This window comes from Scomber japonicus, chromosome 5, assembly GCF_027409825.1.
Source record: "Scomber japonicus isolate fScoJap1 chromosome 5, fScoJap1.pri, whole genome shotgun sequence".
In the NCBI taxonomy this organism is placed as follows: domain Eukaryota; kingdom Metazoa; phylum Chordata; class Actinopteri; order Scombriformes; family Scombridae; genus Scomber; species Scomber japonicus.
Genome location: NC_070582.1, coordinates 25,481,551 through 25,500,176, shown reverse-complemented (window position 1 = coordinate 25,500,176; position 18,626 = coordinate 25,481,551). Strand labels below are relative to the sequence as shown.

General features: G+C 40.4%; 1 protein-coding gene across 1 annotated transcript in view; it reads right to left on the bottom strand.

The window, feature by feature from the left end:
• Positions 1–7,828, bottom strand: part of tmtc2b (transmembrane O-mannosyltransferase targeting cadherins 2b) — an 89,887-nt gene extending 82,059 nt beyond the window's left edge. Inside the window, exon 1 of the mRNA XM_053318537.1 lies at positions 7,746–7,828. Within this exon, the coding sequence (XP_053174512.1) occupies positions 7,746–7,828 (83 nt within the window). The remainder of the gene's footprint in view (positions 1–7,745) is intronic.
• Between the last annotated feature and the right edge of the window lie 10,798 nt (positions 7,829–18,626).

Sequence of the window (18,626 nt, the reverse complement as noted above, 5' to 3'; positions counted from 1 at the left end):
TATTTGGGGACAAATGGCCTCCTTCATTGGGTCCAGGGAGAACAGAGGAACCACACAACCCCTTGGTCTTACAATGGACAAAGGCATGGCCCCTGAACCGGCCAACTTGTGTCATAACCTTATCGTAACGAGCCAGTGGTCCTTGTCAGGGAATAAGGCCACCGAGAAGGAGAGGCTCAGTGAAGAGGGGTAGCTTTCTCCTCTTCCTTGGTGAAAAGGGCAAACTATAGCATCCTTGTTGGTTATGGGGGACAGGGGAGTTTTTGTTTCTAATGGCTCAGGGTTCTCTGCTTACACGGCGTGCCCCCTCTCATCCACAGTCCTGTTAATCCCATTAATATGAAGAGGGCCAAGAGCCTGAGAGTGGCCACGGCTTAAGAACCATCAGCCAGCATTAGCCCTCGAAATCCAAACCCTTGTCTAGACCCATTAACAACTTAGCCCAGCAGAGTCAAATCATTTGAGACCCATGTCTAATGATGGGAACATAACCTATACCTTTATAAACCTAACCTTTGCCGGCTCATACACGCCTTAAAAACATAGTCAGGAATGCACAGAGCTGGCATGTCACATGCATCACATTATTTGATTATAAATCCCACTAATCTCATTTTTGCTGGTCAAAAAGCGCATTTTATAAATCATTTTGACTCTGTGTATTTCTTGGCAGCTCCGATGCCTTTCTCACATTATTGAGTAGCTGTGTTGAACGTCTGCCATGCAATACTGACCATGTGAAGGATTTGCTTGTTGGATAATTCAGTCCGGTGTTGCACATTATTCCCATTTAAGGCGATTATTATCGCTGTGTGCGTGTGTCTCTGTGGAGGATACTGTACGTGTGTGCGGCTATAACCACATGATGTATTAAGGGAGATTATCTGTTGGCTTTTAATTAAATAGCCAGGCAAGGAGACTGAGAATACCCAAAGAGGACTAAGGTTAACGTCTTGTGCCGTGCAGCAAACAAAGTCTCTAATGCCTCAATCCACCACCAGGCAGCTAACCCGACATCTACATATGGCCCATTTCTCATCCCACTGCATACCAGTCGGGTGATTACAAAGCATCAGAGCCTGATTAATGCAGCTTTGAAGCAGCTTGCTCTGGCCTGGCTGGAGCACAGCGAGGGCTTTCAAGAAACGGTGGATATGGTGGCTGCTAATGAGCAATCCCACAGTAAGGCCACTGGCCTGGTGTCCCACAGCAGCATATCACAAACGACAGTCAGCTGAAGCAGACGATAGCAGGAGTGATTCAGCTCCTTACAACCTGCCAGGCATATCCAGTAATCAAAGGGAGTCCACAACATATAATCAGCTCCACATCAAGCTATCACAGGTATTTAAGACTGATGTATGTATCATGTTTCAAAAGAGGATAGACAGCATCTGGGTCTGGAGGCTACCAGCGGTGTCAAGTGGCATTGCAGGAGCACGTTCCATTTGTGTAAAACGTCATTCAGGATTACTTAAAGCTTGGACAAGTGATTTGTGTGTGAACAGCAGGTTGTAGAGCTAATGGTTAAAACACTATAATGCAAAATCATTTAAAAGAAATACCAGACATGGGAAAAGTTATCCCATTAGTTGGCCTGGTGGCTGGAAAATGAAATGTCAAAATGTTATTAGAGAACAAAATATACAGGACTTTTTTGAGCCTGGTGCAAACATCAATATCTGAAAGTGTTAAAAAAAATTGTGGACAAATGATATAAACACTTTTGGTCTCTTTCTTGTGAATAGTATTACAAGTGCTTTGTGCTGTGAGGAATATAATTCTCCAATAATACCTCCTCCCTTGTTATTTATTATTATGTAAAAAATAAGTATTTATTTTGTTGAAAGTCATACAAAGTGTTGCAAGTAAAGCAAAAACAAAATTATATTTCCCCTTTTGTGGGAAATAAGACTTTTACATCCTCTTTTACGTGCAAGAGAAGTGAGAGTTCACCAGAGGTCACACCCACCAATATGCAGATGACCCAATGGAAGCTGCCTTTGTATTCTGGGCCACACAGGAGTCTGCAGGGCTAATTTAACTGTTTTGACAGTCTCTGGGAAACCTTACGACCCAGACTGGAAAGGTAGAGAGATGGAAGTCCCCAGTTAGGCAATAGGAATGCAGTGCTTTGCTACAATGTGTGTTTCCACGTTTTCGTTTTTTTTTTACATGTTATGAAGTGCACACATAAAACACTTTCTCAAGTTGAATCTGGATTACACATTCTCCAAATACGCAGGTATTCAAATGTTTTCCTATCTCCTTCCACAGGGAATGCAACACGAAGGCCAACATTTTCAATGAACTTCAGCAGGAGAAATTCAATAACCAAGATACAATATAATGAAGTCTTATTCTAAGTCTTATGACAGTCAGGGAGAAAAAGAAGCATCATATCTAGTCAGCTGTTTCCTATTGACCTAAATATGAACTCCCTCTATCCAAGTATCCGATGCTTCAAGTAACTCTTTAGGGTTTTGTGGGTAAGGGAAGCAACTCACAAACATATTAGAACCCCTCATTAACGATATTTTTAGAAACAAATGCATTTCTGCCAGGCTGGCTTATCTTGCAATTGTTGCGAGGGTGAAAATAACAATTTCTACCCTCAACAGCTACAGTATCTATTGGAAAATGAGAGCTTAGGAGAGATGGGGATCCAATCTATCTGTGGTTAGACATTGAACTGATCTTTCTGGGCTGGTGTAGCTCAAGTAAAGATGGTCACAGCAGCGGGAATTATCTATAAGTAGAATCACCCATTTCCGTGAAATGACCAGATGGCAGGAGATTGTTTCTGGAATATTGAGGCAACTTGGGAGAGAAGTGAGAAAGCAAATCAGAATGACAATGTTCGGTTTGTTTCAGGAGCACACGTAGCAGCTACTGTGCCTGGAATGTTATAAGTCTCAAGTTGGCACCCAGTAATTGTTTATAATCTGTAAAATGCTCTCAAATCTCTAACACCCCTTTCAGCTTATCTGAGAAAATCTATTAGAGAAAGTGTGAGGTCTACAAGGTTAGGCAGGATGCCTCCCACATCTCCTTCCTCTCCTGCCAACACACTGTACTCCCCGGTGGTTTGAGGGAGGAAATACAGAAACATCAAAGATTCCTCATCTATAGATAACAGATATACTTCTCATAAAATAATCACTAGCACAACGGTCATCAGTATGTGTCATCATTTGTTTGTCTTGTTAATTTAACATTTATTTGAGAAAAAAAAAAGATAATATGGCTGTGCTCTATTCATGAGGCCATTTTCACTGACTCTATTACGCACTGTCTATGTCATCAGAGACTTTGATGTCTCCATCCTGGCAACTGCTAGCAAACACATCCTCTATTTGAATCCACTTCAAACCTTCTCCTTCAAACTGCAGAAGAGAGAAAAACCCTAAACTGCTCACCAAACGGGACCATCTGGAGGCAGTCGTTGGATGATGAGGCTAGAGGCCTGAAAGGCTTTGGGGGGTAGTTGGAGGGAAGGCAGACATAGAAAGAGAGAAAAAGAGAGAGAGAGAAAGAGACAGGGGAGCAGCTACGTCTACCAAACCATGCCGTGAGTCCCTCTCTGCAGGCAGGACGTTAATTACAGGGCACAGGCAGAGAAAGCCTGACTGGGAAAAAAGCGGAGATACCCAGACTGCTGGGTTCCCGCCCTTGGGCCCTCAACATAACCGCAATGCTAACCAGTCCATCCTACAGTATAGGGCACGAGAGCAGTGTTCCAGATCACTGCAATGACACACAGAGTTGAGTAAGAGGCAGCCATGAGTGTAGACAGCAGCACGGACTCGTCCACGTCAGGCCAGGTAGGCCAACCCAGGCTGGTCTGTACCTCACAGAGACCACACAGAGCCTTGACATTGGTAACATGAACTACATGACAGCTTGTATGAAGCTTAGGAACATTACATGTCGTTCTTACACACTCAGGAAAAAAAGTGCACAGTGCAGACAACTTTCATTGTAGCACTCAGCCTACTTTATTTTTGCAATAGGAGGCAAACCAAATCAAGACTAACAAAGGATTCTGCCCACAATACATGATTAAAATAGAATTCAATTAAGCAAAAAGCAAATACACAGAAAAAATAAATAAATGAAGATTCAATTCGGTTTTTTTTCCATCGGTGGGTTGGTACCATCATTAAAAAACATGAGTCACTGCCCAAAGCACTGTGTGGCTTATTTGCCATCCTGGAGTCGAAGCTCCCATCAAACTGCATCAGCATGAAGTGTTGGGTTCTGCCTCTATCCCGACTTCTCTAATAATGCTTTGGGGGCATGGAGCAGCGCCTTTTTCCAAACTGTCTGAGTATTATAAATCATCGCCTATGCACAGGGAGGCTGCGTCCTTCAGTGTGACCCACAACCTTCACACATCCTCACACAGTCGAAAGCTTTACGACATCACACGAGGGCAGAGAAATGAGGTGGGTGCAGTTCATCACATCCATCAGCTCCTGACGGGGGAACGATAATCCATAAAACCAGTGTGCGTGGGTTGAGCACTCTCAGCTGAAATATGTCTTGAAAACAGGTCGATGTTTGGTTTGCCTTTCTGACTTCATAACTGGTGTATTTTACCTTGGTTAACCTATGACACAACTTCTTACAATATCAGAAGTGTTTGTGCTCAACATACAAGTGTCCTCCTACAATCAAGCGAATAATTAAAGAACGCCTTCACCAAGTTTTGCTGTTACATAGCTGTGCATGCAGGCTTGCAGCAAGTCACACAATATTGCACCACTATTTCTCCCCTGACATTTATCTGGGCTCTCCCTTTCCTTCCCTCCATCCTAACTGTAGATTATAACAGCAAAGATATGAACGGCATGACGTACGGTTTCCATTTTCCAGTGCAGGTGTCAAAGCCATGTATGTGCTAATGATGAGTGTGTCCAAGGGAGTGAGAGGAAAAGCTCCACAGGGCAATTTGGCACCAAGGAGCAGGCCACTCTTCCAGCCTGTCATTTTTATTGAGGGAGGGGCAGTGACTGACTGCAGGGTCTAAAAACTGCTATGTGAGATTTTTTTTCTTCAGCTTGGAGGATAACATTATGTAAACTGTTTGTTTTATTTAAACTGTGACCTCATGGTGACTTTGGTTATCATGTATGGAATCTGTTGTGTTTGCTCGAATTGAAGTGTAACCAATGAACCCAGCTTTGAAATATCTCATTAAGAACATGCAGTTGCTTTCTCAAATCCTCTCTTTGAAAAGAATATATAGGAAGAGAGCAACAACTTATTTTGTATTCCAGTGACATACAGAGACTACTAGCCAATCGATTGCAAATCCTCAGGTGTCTTTCATGCCAGTCCTTTAACCCCATAGGCATTTTATACACACACACACATCTACACACATGACACAATCTTAAATCTTAACTTTTAATCACTAGCTGAGTTAAGCCAATGCACTGTTTTCCCAGCCAAGAGCACAAGTGAAGCACTATCCGTCTTCTCACAGATGAAAATCAATGTTGCACTGTGACAAATCATCCATATTTAATGCCTTTGTGACTATTTGTCATAAACTTTCACTGGAAGGCAGGGAGTTGTTTTTTTTTTGTTTTTTTTAAATACGCACTAAATAAAACTTTATGTGTTTATTTTGTATATATGAGGCTTTACATTGTGTAATATTGGTGTCCTCTAATGTCATGAAGAAATAGACAAACCTATGAAAAACATAGCCGGAGAGATCCATTTAATTACTGCCAGATTCACAGTCCAAATAAATCTTGTCTACAGGCTGCAACCTCACAGTTTGATTTATCATCAATCACACATTCACTATTTTCCATGATGACAGCTTCTTTACCATCACCGAGTCACATCAGCTTTGTCTCTCCTCAAATACACCATTAGCGAGTTAGATCAGTGTATGTGTATGTATGTGTATGTGTGTGTGTGTGTGTGTGTGTGTGTGTGTGTGTGTGTGTGTGTGTGTGTGTGCGTGTCACCAGGACTGTTTCACTTAACAAAATTATATATCTCTGTCGCTCCCACCCTTCCTCTATCTCTCTCCCCCAGTGGAGCCTGAGGGGACAGGAGACGGCTGCTAATTGCATGCCTGAACCAAAACACATGGTGTTAAAAACAGATAACGCAGGATGACAGACAGCCTGCAATGAAAAACATGTCAGGAGACACAAAATGTCTTTTAAATCTTTTTAAATCTCTTGGCTGGGATTGGAGAACTCTGCCACTCATCTGTTTCATAAAAAGGGCTAACTTGGTCCAAAACTCATATGGTAATAAATAACATTATTGTTAACATCTCTTCACAGAGCAATCAGGGTTTGGCTTTCTGTCTTGCATTAAAACTTGGAAGCTCCAGCAGCCACACAGCAGCTGCCTACAGCGGCGGCAGTAGCCTCTCACCTCTTCCACCGTGCTGCCACTCCCTGACAGGTTTATGGACACAGAACACCATCTTTTTTGCACCGGAGTGCCTGAATAATCTGACCTGAGCGAGTAGTGCAAAGGCAAAGCAACTGCACCACATGAAAAGAATCAGACTTCCAGTGAAAAAGGCCTCAGGGAATGTGTTATGCAGGAAGTGTTATATATGCACAGCAGTAAGCGGAGTTGTAAAGGAAATACACCACCAGTTGATGTAGAGGGGGTTAATTTATTGTTGGTTCACTAAGTAGTATCCTCTGGCTGTGTTTTAATAGTCACACAACACCTGTCATAAATAAACACACTGTCACTACAAAAGGATTATGAACAGCACCATGTTCCACCCCTAGAAGGTGTATTCATGTGTTCTACTATCTATAAAAATTAGAACATACAATGAACTTGCAGAGCCTATAACATGATAGGAAGATGATATACTGATGGCAAGAACACCATGATGCCTCTGACCTACATCATAGCATGGATGGTGAATAAATACGCCTGAGGCACTGACAACCGTTCAGCCATCAAATATCAAAAGGCCAGCTATGAGTAATGCATTAGCCTGCATTACAGCGGCTGAACCAATGCTCGCTTTCTCAAACTGACGCTTCCCGTTGAAGGGTGACAAGTTGGAGACCTATTTTTAAAGTAAGTTAATAATAAAATACTTTGATCAAAGTTTCAGTAGGCTGCACATTTGGATGAATATGGTCAGGGACATCTGCTTGTGGAGTGAGAAGACATATTTCTTCTCCAGAGATCAATTATTTTCCTCAGTACAACTCATGTAGTATCTCTCCACACTGTGGAGGCTGCAACACTTTGCACCGAAGCATCCAAGCACACCACTGATGTGAATGTCAAACCTAACCTATGGAAAGTAATTGTAATCCTACAGAGGTGTTTGTCCACTACAGAGATGCTGCAGGAATGAAATGGTAATTGCATTTGGAAATTTGAAAATATTGATCCATAAAGTGAGTACGGAGCACTGATTTAGAAGTTATACTGTAGGAGCACTGTAGCTAATACAAATGAGAGAAACAGTACGGCATTTCGATCACTCAACAGCCTTTCAAAGCACACTCATTTATTGATGAATTGATACTAGCCTTCAGGCAGGCTGCGTGTACTGTTAATGAAAATGCTCCACTGCTAGAGCAATGAAATACTGCTCACTCAGAGTTATGCCAACATGATGAATGAAGCCTATCGTGATGCCTGTGCTGTTGGGCAGATGTGAGAAGGTGCAGGTGAGGAGACACAGTGGCGTTAGTAACACACATCTGAGTGTCATTCATTCATCCAAGTACCTGTCATCGTAGCAGAAATCGGCGCCCAAAGTGTTGACATACAGGACCAGAGCCACGGCGCTGCACAGCAACTCTGCAAACATCTCTCTGTCTCGCACACACGCGGGGAAATAATAGTAATTTTTTTTTTTTTTTTTTAAGAAAAAAATAAAATAAAATAAACAGACAAAAACGAGGAGAAAGATGCAAAGCGAGACAGAGACAAGGCAGCGATTCCAGATCTCTATTCCCTCTCAGTCCCCGTCTTTGTCAGGATGTTTCTGCGAAAACAAGTCCATATTCTCCCCCCATCATCCTCGCTGAAGTGCACAGAGCGGATAATCCATAGGCGGCTGTCTTTCTAACCCATGTTGGGTCTGAGCTGCAGAGCGTTTTATCCTGCTGGGAGTTACACAGAGAAAAAAAAACAAAACACGAGCAGCGTTGAGTGAATGTGTGACAGCGTGCTGCACGCCTTCAGAGGAGGATCAGCGCTCTGACGCTCAGCGGCCGCTGCTGGATCAACGTCGTGATAGTGTCGACGTCAAGGTAACCGTAACCACGCACCTAACTTCCGGATACACTTTCAAAGCAAAGTGTGGTGACCGGCGTATTGATAATGCAGACAAATTGAATGAAAATGCAAACAAATAACATGTAAGTAGTTTCTTCCTACTTGACTTCTAAAACGATTACACTCGTTTATTTGTCGGTCTGTAATCATCTACTTATCATACAGAATGTGCAAAATCATAAATGTTTATAAATTTAAAAAATTTCTGTAACAGCTACTATGAGCTAAAGCTGAATTATTTGGTGCAAGTTTCCTTTATTTTCCTTTATTTTATCAACTTTCTGAATGATTTTGGGCTTTATTTTGGAGAAAAACTTTCCGAACTTCCGGTTCCAATCTCTTTATCTCTGGCTGTTTGACGTTTGTGATACAAACGCATGTGGTTAAGAGATCTTCAGCGCATGCGCACTGCCCTTGGTCCAGAGATGGAGATTAATCACACTACATGTAACGGTCACTTCACAGTACCAGCAGTCCATAATATGGAGGTGGTCCTCACAATGAAGTTATTCAGGTGGGTCCTGTGGATTGCCCAAAACTGTATAATCATTTATCATGTTTTATGTAATTTCACCAGCTGGCTTTGTCATTCTTTAAGGGTTAACTTCATAATGAATGCAATATACTTGGGTCTGTGTCACGTATAGACACATACTATAAACTAAATTGTGTGTCTTGTTGCTTAATTAAGAAACATGATCATTAAAGAAAACCCTCAGGCTATATAAAGTGCAGCGGCACAGCTGAAAAATCACCCATTGTGTTCTGAATTATTTTAGTAAATCCCACAACTTTTACCATAATGCTGATCTGGCTTCAATAAACTCCAAACAAATGATCACAGCTGCAGAAGACAGCAGCTACAAAAGGAACATTGTGTGTATTTGCTTTGGCTTCTGTTCATTGAAAAAAAAAGAAGAAGAAGAAGAAGAAGAAAAAGAAAAAGGTCGAAAATTCACAGTTGCTTATTTAAAGCTAGTTTATAGTCTGCTTTTAGTGGAAAGTATAGTTGTGTGATCCAAAAGTGAGTGGACTTTTGTCAGTTTAGTGAGGGTTTTTTTTTATTTTTTTTATCACAGCACAAATCACTTTGATTAAAAAATGATGCTTTCTGGTTGGATTGTGAAAGGAGAAACATTTTCCTTTAATTAATATAAAGAGTAGATGCCATGTTCATCACGCTGGTCCCTATGAACCCCTCCAGGCTCATTCAGTTAATTGCTCTCTATTGATTTAAATTTGACTAGGTTAAATACAGTAGTTGGCCTCACAGTGGCCAGTAGAGGGCTCACAATGCATGATGTCTGTGAGCCTATACAAGACACACATTTCTAAATGCATTGTCCTTAAATAAATATAATGTTGTTCCAATTATAATCACCGGTCCCCTTGTGCCAAAATGACTCTGATTCAATAAAATAACAACAAAATTAGTTCTCTTTTTCATGATTGGTAACTTTAATGTCTGCTTATTATTGCATGTTCCTAGATTTGATCGTGTATCATCAATTTCAGGTTCAAGTGATGAACAACATGTTTTCATTTCCATAATCTACTTAAAATCAAGCTCTTATTGATGACCGTTCAAATGTTCTTGGACCACTTTCCATGGAGGATATTGCTCAATATAAAGACGTAAGAGACCAGCGGCAAAGAAAGGAGAAAAAAAAAAAGAATAATTGTAAAAGTGCTCCACAGACAAAGCAAGTGGCCTGGCCCTCTGCATATTGATTCAGAGTTGTTTCAATAGACAGACCCCATCTGTCGGGGCAGACATCAATGTAGCCTTTCAGAGGACAGCAGCAGGACACTATGATGTAACACATTTCAGGAATTAATTAGAGTGATCAGAGCAACAGGCGCAATGTCTTTTCTTCCAGTCCACTATTCATCAGGACTGATTCAATTTCTAACCATAAGAAATCCAGCCCTATTTCATCAGGCTCAAGACATGTTCATGTTTAATGTCACTGTTCTTTACTGCATTAAAACAATCCAATTTTGTTATAATTTTATGACACACTAATCAAATGATTTGTTTGTTGCTGAATGTTTACATTTTTCTGCAGTTTCATGCATGTGTGACTGCTGTATTTCTGCTCTGTGCTTTAAATACAAATGTCAGATATTTGCACTTCACTTGATTATTTTCATTTGATGCTACTTCATACTCCAACATCTACAATAGTACTTTTACTGAAATCATTAATCATCCAGACAATCTACTGAAAATTAATCAGCAAATATTTTGATGAATCATTAGAGTAATTTTTCAAGCAAAAGTGCCAAATATTACGTAGCAGTCACCATGTGCTGTTTTTTGTTTAGTATGATTAATAATTAATACATGAATCAAGGAAGATTAATTTATTATGAACATGAACAGTAATGGAAACCATAGTTAGTTGCTGCCATAGACCTTATACAAAATATTACTTAAAACAAATGTAATGAGTTTATAAATGTTGATACATTGTGAAAATTAAAACCACCACACACTCATGCTGCTCATTTTTTTTCATTTGCAATAATAATCCACTAATTTACATAATGCTGTTCTTTGTTAAGAGGATCCTCATTAGCTTCCACTCATTTGATTGCTAGTCTTCCTGGTGTCTGTTACCACATATTGGTTATTAATATTCATATAAGACCAGATCTGTACTTTAACAGTTATTAAAAACAAATATATATTAGTTTAGGGTAGATACAAAAATGAAAGAATTAGCAACATGGTCAGTTTAAAACAAGACTGAAACTGTTACATAACACAAACAAGATGATAGATGATATGTTTACATCACACCACATTCATTAATATCTGCTATAATAGTATAACATTGACCGTGGCCATTCTGCTGCATCATGAGTACTTTTTTATATTTATATTTTACATTTGGCAGATAATACTACTGTGCTGTTGAAGTAAAACATATTTCACAGCTAATCCCTGAATCCTTGTGTGAATTTATAATAAAGCAACAGTTCAATGCAACTCATTCATTTCTGTGGTGTTTTATGGAGATTAGTAACTTGAAGTGAAAGGAATGAAGCATAATGGATTAAGAGAATCAATTTTATATGATTTACCTTTTCTATAGCAGTGCAGTTACAACATTTATTAAGTAAAATATCATTTATCATAAAATGTTTTTGCATGGGAACTTCCACACTGTATATGTTCTCAGCTCTGCACACAAAGTGCCCACCAAAGTGAAAACATGTGTATGTACATGTGTATGTGTGGGTGAATGAGAAAAAGGGGTTACATGGGTGTTTTGCCTGCATGTGACAGAGGAAGACCTCCCTGAATGTCTTTGGATCCTGGACAGTCTGCAGGAATTATAGGGACACTGCTCTGGCTGTTAGATAATTACATGTTCAGACCCACGTCTGAGGGCAAAATCACTTCTGCATGGAAAAAAACTAAGAAGAAACGTGAGTGCGGTAAAACAGAAAGTGATGCTTAATGCAGGCTCTCTTACACATGGCTTTGCACAAAGCCAAGAGGCTTAATCTACTTTGTGGGTCTTTTAAAGGGACTGACATTCAGTAGAATATCAAACAAGAAAATCGATAAATATCACCAGCCTGTGATAATTGATAACAACCAGAAATGCACACAGATAGTGTATTGTGAAAGGAACTGATGAAAACAGACCACTTCTCTTCCCTAATTTCCTCTCCATCTTCTTTCACTGAGCCCCTCAGTCTGTGCTCCAAAAGAGATGAGTAGCCATCTGGAAAAACATAAAATCATTAGCATGAATATTCATCTCGACGCAGCTTACTCAGCAGTAAACTATAACCAATAAATTACTTGTCACTCCAGAGTTGATGGTGCAGCTGGAGAGAACACAGTGCTGATGGACAGGTTGAGTGAAGGTGTGAGAAAGATGCGTTCATCAAACAAGGACCAGAGGCATTTCATTAATAGAATTTGTCTTCTCCTTTTCATTAGGGAGTTGGTTTTTATACCTGTGTGGCAGGTCCATTAACTGTTATGGAATTGGAAGAGAAGAAACTCTGATGGACCTTCTGCTATGTGTTGTATGGAGCATTGGTATCATTTGACAGAAAGGTCTTGGGAGATTCAAAATGGTTTTGTGATGTTAAGAGATTTTATTGAACGTCATTCTTTCAAATACACACGGAGATAACTGCCTGTGCACACATATACACACACACAGACTTCCTATCTCCCCCATATCTCAGTGTGTGATGGTGCGTGGAGAACAACATTTCCAATTTAAAAAGCAATTAAATTCTGAGCAGAGAAGTGAGCAGAGAATCCGCAGTATTATCAAAGCGCCCGACTGCAGCTTGCTATTATCTTCAACATGGACTTGCCTAAATCAGGGATACATAACCCAAGGTTATCTCATTGGCTCTTTCAAAAGAGCTGCACTACTTTTTCCCTCCTTTAAGTAACCACCATCATCTTAGGAGTCTATCAGCATACTGTGTGTTAGACTCCCGCTTTGAACCTTGATGCCCCCTGCAGCAGCAGCTCAAGTCTAACCAGAGAGGGAAAGTCTTGATCTTTGGCAAGGAATGGAGTGCTGTCTTTTCTCTTTTAAGTCATATAAGTACTGAGGCAACTTCTTCTTATTTGCCAGGTAAAATTAAAGCAAGCTGGAGTGTGCAAGGCATGGATAACTTAGATTTTTACCTTCCTTTTCCCACATATCAACAGCCTCTTCGACTTTTAACTTGAGTAGGAGAGAGTTCAGCACATATTTGCACTATAAACCACTGATATATACCGCAGGTCTAAAAAAATATCAGTGTAGTGAGTTTCAATAGACAGCAAGAGGAGAGAGGAGAGACAAAATTAAGGGAAACAATGCCTGCAAGAACAGAAAGTCAACATTGCATTGATGAAATGAACAGTTTCCAAAGTGTATTTCAACATGTATGTATGAAAACTGTTATATTAAATGTCCACTTTCATTTTTGTTATCATTAGCCATGGCTTTTCTGTAACTTTCAATTCTTTTTGATTAGGCACCAAATTCCCCACATGATGAAAATGCCAACACAGCAGCAGACTGCCATAAATAAAAACAATAGATCCTAAAGAAAAGTTAAGCTGGGGCCCGGCATCGCCAAGAACCCCCATCTGTTTATGCTATACAGACATAGGCATTGTCAGAGGAATGCTGTGGCTTTTTACAGAATACCAGTTTTTCCTGTTAACTCAACCCAAGGAAAGGGGATAACTGCAAATGATCAGGAGATCACTGTGGCGATGGTGGCCTGCTGCCCACAAGTGTATGGATAACTCTGCCAGCCCATGAGTGTCCCGCCAGCCGCACGCCTGTGTCCTTTTCAGCATGGTGGCAGACACAAGAGCACTCATCTACATAACAAAATTAAGCAGAGCAAGGTCTTTCCACGGATGAATCAATGTCTCCGCTCCAGAGACAATCACTGAAAACCTCTGGTATTCCTAACCTCTGCCTCCATAACCCACCGCTGCTAACTGGCAAGTTCCTAAGTCCAGTACACACTCATGATTCATATCACATCCTTAACCCGTAAACTTTTAAAAGCTACAAAAATACCACCCCTTGGACAGCAAGTGGTCTTTAGCTGTAAGCATTTCCATAGAGCACATTGTCCTTCAGATATTGGATGCAGCCAGACATGATGATTTTCTTGGAAGCAGATTTGAAGACATTCTAGTAAATCCTTCACTCTAACCCTCAACAAATAGTCAATAAAAATGTGCCCTGTGGTCTATAAATAAGTGAAATAAAACAAAGATTGTTAAAACATAAGAAAGGAATATTTAGAGTTATCCACAAAACGCAAGCAGTTGATGATTGTCTACAAAAACAACAAACTAGAACACTTTTGATCTGTACTATAACCCCTTTAAATGATTATTTTAATGAGACCCAGTGGAGTGCTTAAGTGTATCTAGCGAATGTCTTAACTAAATCCTATGAATATGGTCAATGAGGGGATGTTTACAGTGGTTTTAATGAACATGCAGCTCCCTGAACCTGTCCCAGCAACCTGAGCAGTCTGTGAATCCCAGGGCCGTAATGTAATGTAATGTTGTGTGTATGTATGTATGTGTGAGTGTGTGTGTGTGTGTGTTGGACATTTTGCACATGCACATAAGCCAGTGTGTACAGAGCGTCTGTTTATAAGAGTGTTTATACATGAGTCGTTTTTTGATGTGTAACATTTGGTCGTCAGCCTGAGCGCCTCTGATGAGAACCGCAGCTGATCTGGACTTAATGTGTTCAGCAGACGATCCAAGAGCGGAGCCCGGTCGAGGGACCCTTCAGACGTCAGTTCAGGACTCCTCTGCTTGCTCCTCCAGCTCTTCACTCCGACCCCTCTGGTAAGCGCATGCCAGAGGAAGACTAACTACAGTACGGATAAAAGTCTTGCTGATGTTAAGAAATTGTATATTTTTTAATGTCATGTCGTGAGACAGACTTAGACAGAATTATACGGCCACTAGTCATGAGTCTCTTGGCTCTGCTGCAGTTTGGCAGATGTCTGAATGAGCAGTATTCTCTGCAGATGACATTGAGGAAGGAAATGAGGAAACATGTTCATGAATATCCCAATCACTAAAAATACCACTAAGAAAAAAAAAAATACAACCTCTCAATTTGCTTTGGTGCTCTTTTCTGCCATGAAAAATTGTCACGATTGGAATTTTTGCAAGAGCTTGAAAGCTCATTGTTGGCGTTGGCGCTTCAAAACAACTTACCCTTACTTACTATTTTCTGAAGCTCTCAGCAATATTTTCATGGCCTACCTCAGCGGATGGATTTGTTCAGTTGTCATGGAGATGGCTTGCTTATCGTGTAACAAAAACAAGTGGACAGCTGGATCAATGTCAAGGAGGCCATCTACATTTAATGCCAGAGGATATACATAAACAGACACAAGGTCAGCTCCCCTGCTGGACCTGCCTCGATTCACAACCACCTGTAATTACTTGATCCAAACTAAATTCCAGGTCACGTGATAACAAATGAAACCATCTCCTTGACAACTGAACAATTTGAATCGGCTATGAGATGTGGCTGCAAGCTTCACAAACAAGTACACAGACCCTTTGTTGAGAATTGAATGAATGTGGGTGTTTGCATTTATTTCATTAAGTGTACGTGTACCATACGTGTGAAGGGCCTTTACAGCAGCTATAATAAAATAAAAATTAATCACAATGACTGTGTAACGTAAAAGCTGTTGCTCGTAGTGAGGAACCTGCACCTTAACAGTTACTTCAAAAATCAGACCAATAACTCCCATTCTTCTAACTTGTAAGTCATCCAGAGGATTGGGCGAACAGTGGCACAGCCTGGTACCAACCTACAGACCCTCCCCTAATCTCTTTGTGAACAACAGTGAGGTCCTGTTAAACTTGCAAATGAGTTTATATTAGCTCAGAATAGCCAAAGATCAAATTGTAAAGACTGTATCACAAAAGCTTTTTCAAGTAAGAACTTTTAGGGAAAATAGGTTAATTGAATTGCATGAATTACTGGAAGACATTCCTGGGAAAGGAGGTTTTATTGTCTGTCAGATGCCAATTATCAGTCAAATCAATTTTATCAAGATGTTCCTCTAAATGTCATTAGCATAGAGAACCAGCTCAGACTGCAGGCTTTGCACATAAAATCAAAATCAAATGTGAAGCCCAGAGTGGTTTCATGGTGTGCCTTGCATCAGCAATAACTACTCCGTCAGTGCACTCCTACACCGTAAACATGCTGTTTGATTTATAGTGGAGCGAGCGCATAGTGGAGAGGAACTAGTCACTGAATGCTAATGTGCCAAAGTTAAGACTTGCATGCAAATTTCTACCCCCTCTTGCCTTTGCCAACACACTTCTCACATTATTTCTCCTTCTATCCCCCTCTCTCTATTTTTCTTTTGTGCCCTCTCTCCATGCCCTTGCTGTCGCTCTTGCCTACTACCGTGCTCTGTTCTCGGGACACAACGTACTGCAGACAACACACTCATGCTTTCTATGTGGTGGAATAGTTTCAGTGGTGAAGACAACACGCAAGTTACGAAAGACAAGTGGCTCCAATGTTTTCCTTTGTTCTTCTACTGGTTTTCTTTTCCTCATGAATCCAATAGCATTCAGAGCCAAAAATCCACATGGCGCTTTATTGTTTAAGTGGAGCCACACATCAAAATATCTGACTTGACTGATATGGAGGAGACTTTGTAAACCCCTGTTTGGGGGCTTAACGAAGTGCTCTTAGGCTGTAATTTGTCCAATAATGTGGTTTAGGTGATTATGTGTTATTATACATCAAAGAAACCAACATCTTTTACACTGGGAATTATGTCATTACATGTTTGAAAGAACAGAGACGAGTGTCATCAGGGACATGTTCAAAGATCTGTTCTTTTCCCCAACTGAGCATTTAATAAGTTTCATGTGTCAGAGGTGTAATTGTAGGGTCTAGTGACATACTGTAATAATTGTGGCTTTTTTGGTTTCAACATCAATATTATCTATGTAATGCACTGTCCTGAGTTGGTCTTGATTGAACAAGACAGACAACAAAAGACAAGTGAATAAAGTGAAAAGCATTGTTTATTGGACAGATGATATTGATGATTAAGGGCTTTGGAGCTTAGATTCAACAGGGAGAATTTGTAATCGTGGGTCATCAGTCCTGAGCAGCATCAACATAAATCCCCGCCCATGGAGTCTAGACACTGTTGGTATTGGTGGCTGATGACTTCTGCTGAATCTGATAAGCGCCTTAACATTGATGAGGAGATGCACAAATGAATCTTCGAAGACTGGTGGAAGAGAAAAGAGAAAAGATGAAGAAGACATATTTAAAAAGACAGCTGCAATAATGATAGGCTGACAATAAAGGTGTGTAACAGTGCAATTGGGTAGATGTGACCAGCTAATGACACCCTGGGGAATGACAGCAAGGAAATTATGAGTCAGCATGAATGAGGGATGGGAATGATGAAAGGATTGAGAAATAAAACTACAGAGCTGAGCATGCACAAAATCCTTGTCCTGACTGAACTTTTGCTAAAGCTCCATTTCTATTTGTTCTTTAGAAGTCAAAGAAGAAACAGACTGGAAATGAAACTGTGATATACTGTATGAAGGATGTGTCAGTGTGATCTTCTTGGAACTGGCTCCATCACAGCAGTGTTGCGCCATGGCGTACATTGCAGCATACACAAACAACAGCAGAGTAAAGAAAATGTAACCTTCGCCACTTGACAGACTGAAAATAAAATCAAGCCTGTCAGTCTCGATACTCTGTACCCAGAATTCACTGTGACATATATAAACGGGCTTTTGGATTTATTTAAGAAGATGTCTTCAAAGTAAAACAATCTAATCCTATCTGACGTATCCACAGCAGTCCTTTGCACTTTTTCTAAAACAAGCTGAGGACAACAGCACATGGGATCACAGTGCAGTCGTGTTTGCCAGCTCACGCAATGCAAGACGAAGAGATGACAGACACTAAACAAAAGCTGAGTGCTCAAAATACCACGACACCACAACCAACCTCTACATATTTTCCGTGAAATGTAATGAAAATGGATTTAAATGTTGCATATACACAAGATCGTCTGCCAGCCAGCCCCAATGTACATGGGCTCAGACTGTGAGACGATATGATGTGACAGGCAAGTTAAAAAATGAATGAATGTACTTTTGTGTGTTTTTTGTTTTGTTTTTTTTTCAAGAGGACTGAGATGAATGTGTTTTTCAATTCAGTGCTGTGCTATTTTGGCACATCACAGAGCTATGAATAAATGCCTCATCTGGCCATTTCCACCATCATAACTTTTGGTTTTCATTTAAATAAAAAAGGGAGGGTGTGCAGAAGACGCTGTTTGCCACTGATTGCCATTATTTCCTAAACTGACAAGCAGTCCATCTCAAGCCCAATGTTTAAAAATGAAAATCAGCTTCATATGTGCCCCAGGGGCAGATATTAAACTAGTTTAGCCTACTTCTAGCATACGGATGTGATAAGAGCAGAATCCCATTATTGTTAATCATGGCTGCATCAGTGACATGCATTGTAAAAGAGGGAGCATACATTGACATCTCTATGTATGTCTAGGAGATAATGAGAGGAGAAAAATGTTTCCAATTCCCATATGAAATTACACAGGGTTCTCTGATAGTGCAGCTCAGCAGCCTCATATAAAAGTAATGGCCGTGAGTGAAATTCCTTCACATGCATAATGATGTCTTTTGTCCTTGCTGCACTTTTGGGCGCCATGATATTTCAAACTGTTTACATCGTCCTAGAGTTACACAGACCCTCTACTCTGCAATTCCACCACAC